Here is a 9,808-nt window from a genome sequence, read left to right as displayed (position 1 = left end):
TACTTAATTTTAGAAAATGACTGAAGTTAGTAAAGTTTTTAAATTATTAATATCAGTAAATATATATTTGATAACCAAACTTGATCGGGACATATTTTTTTTCCAATAGATACATAGGGTTACAAGATAATATCAGACGTGTATATCCAATATATTTTTAAAACCCAATAATAAATATTATAAATTATCACCTTAAGATACACATAACGCTTACTTAAATGCCGTTGTTTATTTTCGTTCAGTTATGTTAATATAATTATAAGTTTTTTTTAATAAATTCTTAACTTTTGTTAATTTTATTTAATTTTTTTAATATCGTTTAAATCATTACAACTTAATTTGATATGTCAATTTGTGATTTTTTTAATTTTTAAGTGACATTGTTATAAATAATGTTAGTTAGTGTTATATATTAATATGAATGTCATGTATTAATGTTTTAGATTAAATTGAGTTTTTATATTTATTATTTTTGTTTAATTTAATTTATTTTTTAATAAAATTATTATTATTTATTTTAAATTGAGGTTAAATTTAATTTTTATATAAATATTATTTTTATATTATTAAAATTGCTATTTTTATTTATTAATATTTTCCAAATTATTTTTAAACTAACTTTAATAATTATATTCTAATAATATAAATAAAGTTGATTTAAAATATTATAAAAATAAACTAAAATAATAGGAAATTTAAAATGACAAAAATAATGAAGTGATAATATAACTAAATTAAAAATAATAAACCATCGTTAAAATTTTCTTAATATTAACATTTGAATTTAAAGAAAATGAACAAATTTAAGTAAAAAAATAAGAAACTCTAATTAGGGATACACAAGTTTTTTTTTTCAAACTTCACATTTAAGTTGGGTGAACATTTAAAAATAAAAGATCAATTTAATATTATCAAGTGGTTTTTAATATTTTTACACTTATTTTTAAACCAAACTGTGATTATATTATTAAAAATATTAATTAATAAAAACTTGTGAATTTTAATAAAAATATTAATATAAAATTTATATAAAAATTAAGTTTGATCGTAATTTAAAAATAGATAAATTTATTCTATTAAAAGGAATTAGGATTAAATTGTATAAAAAATAATAAATTTATAGATTGAATTGAAATTATACATTCACCTTATGTCACGTACTGTGACGTGAATAATTTTTTTAAATAAAAAAGTTAATTTTTTAAAAAAAATTAAAAAACAAAAAACCACGTTACTTATATTCATATACCATTAATTATTTAAATAGTTACTAAAAAGAACTTAATTAAACAAAATTTATAAAAGTTAAAACTTATTTTTTTAAAAAAAACTAAGAACACGTTAAAAAAATTGAACAAAAACTAGTATGAAAATGATATTTAAGTTAATTACAAATTATAATTCTTTATCATGGATTAACAAATCATAATTACTGTAGATCAAATAATTACTATTTAAAATGTAATAAAATAGTTATTTACTGGGCTGAGTTGAAGCTTCTATAATACTGTAACCGGAGGAAGCAACATCCATTCTCCTCTGCAAAGACTGAAGGAGTAAAGAAAACCCTAAAACCCTAGAATTTCTGAATTCAGCTAAGACAGTGACTCCTTCACGCAGAGGAAGAGTAATTCGAGGGAAAGAGGAGCCAATGGACTTCGACGAGTACGAATACCTGGAGAAGACAGTGGAGGAAGACGTGGATTCTTCCAAGAAGAAGAAGGAGGTCACCGACAAGATCGAGAGAAGTTACCGGAAGCGCGACGTCGACGACGATCCCCACGCCGACGACAGAAGGAGCAAGAGAAGGGGCGACGACGACAACGGTGGTTCCAAGAAAGATCGCGACAGAGACAGGGATAGGGACAGAGAACGGGAACGTGACCGTTCCTCCGGCCGTCACAGGAGCGAGAGGGAGAGAGATGGAGAGAAGAAAGAGAGGGATAAGGATAGGGAGAGGAGGGATAAGGATAAGGATAAGGATAAGGACAAGGACAAGGATAGGGATAGGAGAGATCGTGATAAGGATAAGGAAAAGGAGCGCGAGAGAAGAGAGAGGGATAAGGAACGAGAGGAGAGAGAGAGATCCAGAAGGAGCAGGAGTCGCTCCGAGAGAGACAGAGACCGGGAGCGAGATTTCGAAATGCGCGATGGACGGTAATTCCTATATCCTCTTTCTTTTCTGCAATTAGCTTGTGAACTAGGGTTTACTTTGTGAGTTCAGTGTTGGTTCAATTCATCGGCTGTCCTTGCGAGCGGCTTGAATTGATTGATGCTAAGAAAAAAAAAACTGTGCATTGATGATGTGATTTGTGGAGACCTCTTAGTATGCACTGTGTGATTGTTGTCTTTCGGCTACTGATTTACTTGAAATCTGTTTTCGTTTTATGTTTGAAGTTGTCCTTGGTGACATGGCTAATGGTGTGTGCCGATTATCTTCTGGTTGGAACTATTGAAGTTTGTGCAATTCATTTTAATCATGGAAGGAGGGCTGGGAGGTCTTTTTGGTGTTAAGAAATGTGACAGGATTTGTATTATTTGAGGGTAGATTTTATGCATTTCTCGTGTGATTGTGTTATTCGCATAGTTTCATTAATGACCTTGAGGTAACTAGTGTACTTAGATCATTCGTATCATTACTATTGTAATTGTTTAATATCACTTCCAGGGACGGGATCGGTTTAGGTTACCTATTCCTAGCAACGCAGTCAAAGTTGTTTAGTACCCTTAAGGTATTAAGGGATTTTCTCGAGACTTTGAAACCACAATCGCCTTATTATAGAGAACAGACGTTAGTGACTTGTGGGGGTACCATCATGGACATTAACATTTGTTCTTATAATAAAAAATTATGTTGTCCTATAGATGAAATGCCTAGGTCCTTGCTGCTAAGAGTTCCAGTGTTTGACAACTATTTATTCTGTTAATATGATAACTATTTTTCAACCTTCAATATCACCTTCTAAAGTTAGATGGCTAGGTTTTCTCTAGTTGTAGGATACATGAATAAGTTATGAAGGTATGCGTCTTTTGAACCGGGAGGTAGTCTTGCTGTCATAATAGTGCTTCTGCCTTGGGTCCTCTGGCATTTATTTGACTACTCTGATTCTAAGATTAAACAGAATTCATGATGTAGGTCTTATTATATTGTTATTTAATTTCAGGTATTAGTATTATTATATTACGTTTTTCTAATGGGTGGAAAGTAGGTTGGTGTTATGATAGGTTATTGACTACAATGATGGATTATTATTTTAGAGGATAATAAAGTAAGAAAATCCTAACCAAAGTTTATGGGTAATAAAGTAAGAAAATCCTAACCTAAGTTTCTGGGATGTATGCATAATATTGTAAGGATTATTTAGTGATGTTTTGGTGTATGTGGTAAAGTTCTTTACATAGGTTTATATGGTTAGATATGGAGACATCAGCCCCTCTCAAGATTAAATGGCATTTTGAACTATAATGTTATCGGAGTATGTGTGAAATTATGCTATAAACCCATTTGATAATCAAAATTACCACTAATACATTTTCTATTTATTTTTTTTCTTCTAAATTTTAATACGTGTTACAGGAGGTTTAGGGATAAGAAAGATGCTGTGGAACCTGAGGCAGATCCAGAAAGGGACCAGAGAACTGTTTTTGCCTACCAGGTTGGTTGAGTGGCCCTATTTTTTATATTTTTTTAAATTATAATAATTTGTAAGTTTTGCTTATTTTCATATGTGACGTTTTTCTGATCATTGTCCATTTGCTCTGGTGATTTCAGATGCCATTAAAAGCAACAGAGAGAGATGTGTATGAGTTCTTCTCAAAAGCTGGCAAGGTTAGTTGTTTTTTGAAATATATGAACTTTGCCAGTAGAATTGTGATCACTTGCCTTTCAAACCATTTGTGTCTGTTAGAACTGTAATGACATTTATTGTCATATTAAACCATCTTTATTATCATCTTAATTTATATTTATTATATTTTTGCTTCTCAATCATGATAGCTGTTAGCAAATTACATGGAATTTATAAGTTCTTACGAGTATGCTGAATTCTACTTAGAGACATTTGGTTTCTTTTGTAGTATATTTTCAAGTAGACAGCAACTTTATTATGTCTCAACAGACTATTTGTATGATGAGTGACTGTGGGGTATATGATGATATTTTCATTGACCACAGATTTGGTGTTTGGCTTGCATGCGGGGAATGTCTTACATTTGCCTCTGTAATTGATACTTTACGTGTCATGTTTAATGTTCTCCCGTTTCAGGTGAGAGATGTTCGTCTGATCATGGATAGGAACTCAAGACGATCCAAAGGAGTTGGGTATGTGTTTTATTGTTAAATAACTTACTGTTTTTATGTATGTGCTATTGTGGTATTAGGATATCAACTTCCAAGAATCATGTTTAACTGTATCTTTAAATGGACTAGCAATGCGATAATGATGAGGGATGGTGGGAATACCTTGCACTCATGTTTAATCAATTCATCCTGCGCACTCAAGGTAGATGACATAATCCTAGTTTTTTGTTTGGTCCTATTCCCATTTCCTTCCTCTGCTTGTCATACAATGAGGATTTCATTTGTATGCTGATGGCCCTTTTTAGTTTATTTTCCTCCATTTATTATTTGAAGTCCCGTATATTGGTTTTGGGGCTTCTTAAGGTTGAAATGGAGGAAGATTTGCTCTCCTTTTCTCTCTGGCTATCAATTTTTTTGGCGAGAAGAATGACTCTTAGTATCTAGATGAGATGCTGATGGATTTGGTTTTGTTTGACTTTTTAGGCCAGCTGTCAGTTTTAGGTTGGATTTCTTATCTTAGGATTTGATTTGTCGCATGTATACATAATTACATGTAAAGGAAATGTGTTACTGTTGCTAATTTTTTCTCGTCCTGTCTCAATGGTTTCCTATCTCTATTCTCATACGGTATTCTCTTATTTTCTTGCCACTTTACATATTTTAGCTTTTTATGTTTATTATGACAGGCTAACATTTACTTTACAAGTCAGATACATCAAATGAACTCAGCTTGAGCTGTCTGCACTAGAGTTTTTGTTTCCCTGCATCACTTTGCTGTATGCTTTGTAAGTTTTGATTGCAACTATTTGTTTCTTGGTTCTGAAAACTTGATGCAACTTCTTGATGAGGCTGCAGGTATATTGAATTTTATGATGCAATGTCAGTGCCAATGGCTATTGCTCTCTCTGGTCAACTTCTTCTCGGACAACCTGTAATGGTGAAACCTTCTGAAGCTGAAAAGAACCTTGTTCAATCTAATGCTTCTGGTGGAGCAGCTGGTGTAGCTGGTCCTTATGGAGCTGTGGACAGAAAATTGTATGTGGGGAATCTTCACTTCAACATGACAGAGAGTCAGCTACGGGAGGTATTGCTTTTTTTGTTGCTGTTTTATTGGCTTGTGTGGTGAGGATGCAGATATTTGCATAATTCTCTTGTGGTCTCTACTAAATTTATCAAGAATGTGAAGTCACGTATTTTATCGAATACCATTGGCTTGCCAAAACCTATTTCTTCTTGTAAATGTTCAATTAAGTTCCTCTAAACTGGATCTAGTTTGTTGATAGATTGTTTTCTTGGCTTGTGTGGTGAGGATGCACATATTTGCATATTTCTCTTGTGGTCTCTACTAAATTTATCAAGAATGTGAAGTCACGTATTTTATTGAATACCATTGGCTTGCCAAAACCTATTTCTTCTTGGAAATGTTCAATTAAGTTCCTCTAAACTGGATCTAGTTTGTTGATAGATTGTTTTATTGGCTTTTGTGGTGAGGATGCAGATATTTGCATATTTCTCTTGTGGTCTCTACTAAATTTATCAAGAATGTGAAGTCACGTATTTTATCGAATACCATTGGCTTGCCAAAACCTATTTCTTCTTGGAAATGTTCAATTAAGTTCCTCTAAACTGGATCTAGTTTGTTGATAGATTGTTACCAATTTGATTTTTATTGTTACAGTTTTATCACCACTTGACATTCTTTTTTTTTCTGTTCTAGATTTTTGAGCCATTTGGTCCTGTTGAGGTTGTCCAACTGCCTCTTGACTTGGAAACAGGCCACTGCAAGGGTTTTGGGTTTGTTCAAGTTCGTTTCTAACACCTAAATTTGCAAAATTTTGCTCTATGACATAATTGTATTTATCTCTTTAATTAATTTCACTGGGCAGTTTACCCATCTTGAACATGCCAAGGCTGCTCAGAGTTTAAATGGAAAATTGGAGATTGCTGGCAGGACTATCAAGGTGGAATTATTGTGTTGTACATTTTAGTTTTAACCTGGTATCTTTAAGTTTTGTTGATGACAATTCTGCTAGTTCATGTGTTTCTGATTGATGTTGTTCATCAAATTCAGGTCTCATGTGTAACGGATCATGTTGGAAGTCAAGATACCACCGCAAAATCGGCAGACTTAGATGATGATGAAGGTGGATTGGTAAGTTTGTTTCGTTATATAAAGTATTCAAAACTGGTTACAACTTGGCACGTTATTAAGAATTTTAAATAAATTACTGTCTGTGCTTTATAGAAAAAGAAAGTTTTTCTATTAAAGATGTGTTTAAAAAATGTATAATAATCAATGTAACTCTTAAAAAGTAGTGTTTTGTCCTTCCAGAAGTTAGAAATATTTATCAAAGCAAAAAGTTTCAGAAATGGTGTCATAAAATCCATTTTATTACCCTTGCATAATGGATGTTGAGGTTACTAAAGATTTGGTACGTCAATATTTTTCCTGACTGTTAGATGAGGGTGTGCTCTATGTTGAACACCTCTGTTAACACGGACATGGATATCAAGCTATAACACGAACTTTTAGTTAGATACCTCTAGGAAACTCCTACTGTAAAAAAAATTAACAAATTAATTTAAATTGTATTGAAGTAAAAACAATTGTTAAAATTTTAAAATGATTTAATGTACTGTAATGAACATAAAAATAGAAAATTAGAATATAGTGTCTAATTTGTCACTTGATTAGCCAGAACTAGAGAGTATGTTTTTTAATAATGATGATGTAGGAGGTCACCAACTCTAGATTAGATACTTTTGAAGCAACTAGAAATTGATGCTACTTTTTTTTGTGAGGCTGCTTGTTAGTGTGCTTAACTAGTTGTCTTAAGAAATATGTTTTCATCTTGAATTTTTGATAAAAGATTGCACTGTGAAGTGACCACACATTCCCTCGTAATATTTTCTTTGCATGTTATTATCATAAATATTGTCACGCATAACAAGTTTATATTTTCGAAGGTGAAAATATAATTCTTAATTCAATTCTCAATATATGTTCCCAACACAAACACACGTATGGTGTCTTATATTTTAGACATTAGCTGTGCCTAAGTGTCAGTGTTTAGTGCTGGTGAGGATTTGCTCTTAGGTTATAAGTAAATTATGTACATAGGTTAGAAGCTGGTGCTTTCAGCATTCCCTCTTTTATATGATAAGATCTATCCTTTTATTTTCTTCACCTTTTATCCTTGGACCTTCACTTGTCATTTTGTACTCTCTTATGACACATTTCTTTATAGTTGAGTACAATTCCGAGGGTGTTAAGTAAGCTCCTTGTTCCTGCCTTTGTTTATATTTTTCTGGTATAATAACAATGATCTGCATTCAAATTAAGAACCTTGCTTATCTACCGTACTCTTTTGCTGTGCAGACTTTAAATGCTCACTCCAGAGCATTGCTGATGCAGAGGCTGGCTGGTGCTGACATTTCTGCAAGGTTTGTTGTTAATACTAGTATTCCTCATATTTAGCAACATTGGTCGTAATCTTCACATTTTTCTACTTTGCAGCATGGGTATGCCTGTTGTGAATGGCTCAGTTCCTGCTCAGCAGGCTGTTAGCTTACCTATTGGTGCACCAGTTCTTCCAGCACAAGTTATGCCTACCCCAATGGTAGAACCTGTAGGAAGCCCAAGCGAGTGTTTACTTTTAAAGAATATGTTTGATCCTACCACTGAGGTCTGTGGTTCACTGATTTTATTTTAGTAACAGGTAATGTTTTCATTTAACAAAGTACTGATGATGGTAAACATTGCAATGCAGTCGGAACCAGATTTTGATATAGACATTAAAGAAGATGTAGAGGAAGAGTGTTCTAAATATGGCCGGGTGAAGCATATTTTTGTTGACAAGTACGTTCATAAATGTTTAACGCCCTTCAATAATCATGAACAATTTTACTACATGCCTCAACTTTTAATTAAATTTAAATTAATTCCACTTTAATGTGTCACAACTTACAATTCTTTAATTGGTTTGGCATGCACACAGAAAAAGTGCAGGTTTTGTCTATTTGCAATTTGAAACAGTGGAAGCAGCGAGTGCTGCTCAACGTGCAATGCACATGAGATGGTTTGCACGCAGGTTAATTTCAGCAATCTTCATGGTAATCTTTTGGTATTCATGAATTCCTTGCCATTTTTTTTAACTTGAAAATGTAATGTATAATGAATAAAAAACTAGGTGTTTGGTTATTTTTTTGTTTTTTCTTAATATCATCACAATAATAAATTACGAAAAATTAGAGAACTGATAAAATGAAAACGAAGTGAAATTTTGTATCGAAGGGTTAATAAATGCTTCTTAGCATAGTGTGTACAAAAGATGCAGAAGAATGAGAATAATAAGTGTTTTAGAATTAGCTACCCGAGTCATTGTTTTATGCGTTTGAGTATCAAAAGTTGGGGCCTAGGTAATAAAATTGGTGAAAATCCCATTAAGGCACCAAAAGCACAGATCAAGTCATCTCTAGAGCCTTAGGTTGCATGGATCTAAACTAGGATTTTCTAGTACTTTTCATTAGATTGGTGAAGTAGTTGAGAGTTGATTTAATTAGAATATTAGGAGCTTAGTAAGGCTTCCACGGGTTTTGAATGCAAGTATTCCTGTTGTGTCCAAACTAACATGTTATTGTTTCTATCACATCCGATAATCAAATTATCAAAATATTATGCGTCCTGTATGTCTTCTCTCTTCCTTTTTTTTTTCCTTTTCCTTTAAATTTATAATATTATGCGGTAAATTTTTTCTTTCTGCATTTCAAGAGATTATTTGTTTTGCAGCAACCACAATTATACGAAGCCAAGTTTAAAGGGGAGTGAAGAAAATTCATACATGCCTCGGGGCTCCTGATGATACAATATGCATAATTTTGAGGTCTTAATTTTTCATAAAAGTAAGCTCTAGTTTATTTAGATTTTGATTCATGAATTGTATTAGATTACAGAGATGGTAGTGTTGATGTTGGCGATATTTATGATAAGTTTAACGTTGAGCATGTCAATGCATTCTAAAAATCTTTCATACCGTTCATCTTGTTGTGAAATGTAGAATATCTTGTATTGTGCATTAATCATTTATCCTACTGTTTGGAATTCATTAAAAATCATAAAATATTAGGGCTCATCTGTTCAAGATTTTGATTTGTGAATAAATGTTAACGATGTAAAAGGATATTTCTGGATTATTATGTAGTATTTCTCAAATATTAGGTGAGTGTTAGCAAAGGATTTTTTTATTTTCTTTTCAAATACTTTTATTACTTTTTTTATTGGAGAATATAACTCGAAGGGATTTGATTCACTTAGAATCGACATTTCCAAAATTGTTATTTTAGTATAATTTAATAGTGTTTTAAAGTAATATTAATATTGTCCTGTAAGTTTACGTTAATATTGTTAATTTGATCTCGTGCTTGGCGCGTGAACGATTCGGTCTTTGATGGTTTAAGTATCGGATCACTTAATCTAGAAGTGGATTGAATGAATTGCATACTTTTTGG

The 9,808-nt window shown here is 32.2% G+C and overlaps 1 protein-coding gene across 1 annotated transcript; it reads left to right on the top strand.

Moving 5' to 3' along the window:
* The first annotated feature begins 1,503 nt into the window (after nt 1-1,503).
* On the top strand, nt 1,504-9,339 carry LOC124847957 (Splicing factor, CC1-like protein). The gene is made up of 13 exons (XM_047325562.2): nt 1,504-2,157; nt 3,578-3,656; nt 3,773-3,829; nt 4,266-4,321; nt 5,156-5,384; nt 6,018-6,104; nt 6,187-6,261; nt 6,372-6,452; nt 7,680-7,744; nt 7,818-7,986; nt 8,071-8,159; nt 8,299-8,413; nt 9,090-9,339. Exons 1-13 carry the CDS (start codon nt 1,652-1,654, stop codon nt 9,126-9,128), a joined length of 1,647 nt encoding a protein of 548 aa, XP_047181518.2. The 5' UTR covers nt 1,504-1,651; the 3' UTR covers nt 9,129-9,339.
* Nucleotides 9,340-9,808: the final 469 nt, after the last annotated feature.

This window comes from Vigna umbellata, chromosome 1 (assembly GCF_029865625.1).
Source record: "Vigna umbellata cultivar VRB3 chromosome 1, Vumbellata_1.0, whole genome shotgun sequence".
NCBI classification, from domain to species: domain Eukaryota; kingdom Viridiplantae; phylum Streptophyta; class Magnoliopsida; order Fabales; family Fabaceae; genus Vigna; species Vigna umbellata.
This window is presented reverse-complemented; position numbering and strand designations above follow the sequence as displayed.

Coding starts and splice junctions, on each gene's coding strand:
- LOC124847957 (XM_047325562.2), top strand. CDS start 1,652: ATGGACTTCGACGAGTACGAATACCTGGAGAAGACAGTGGAGGAAGAC. Junction 4,322..5,155: donor AGACGATCCAAAGGAGTTGG/GTATGTGTTTTA, acceptor ATGAGGCTGCAG/GTATATTGAATTTTATGATG. Junction 8,160..8,298: donor AAGCATATTTTTGTTGACAA/GTACGTTCATAA, acceptor GCATGCACACAG/AAAAAGTGCAGGTTTTGTCT.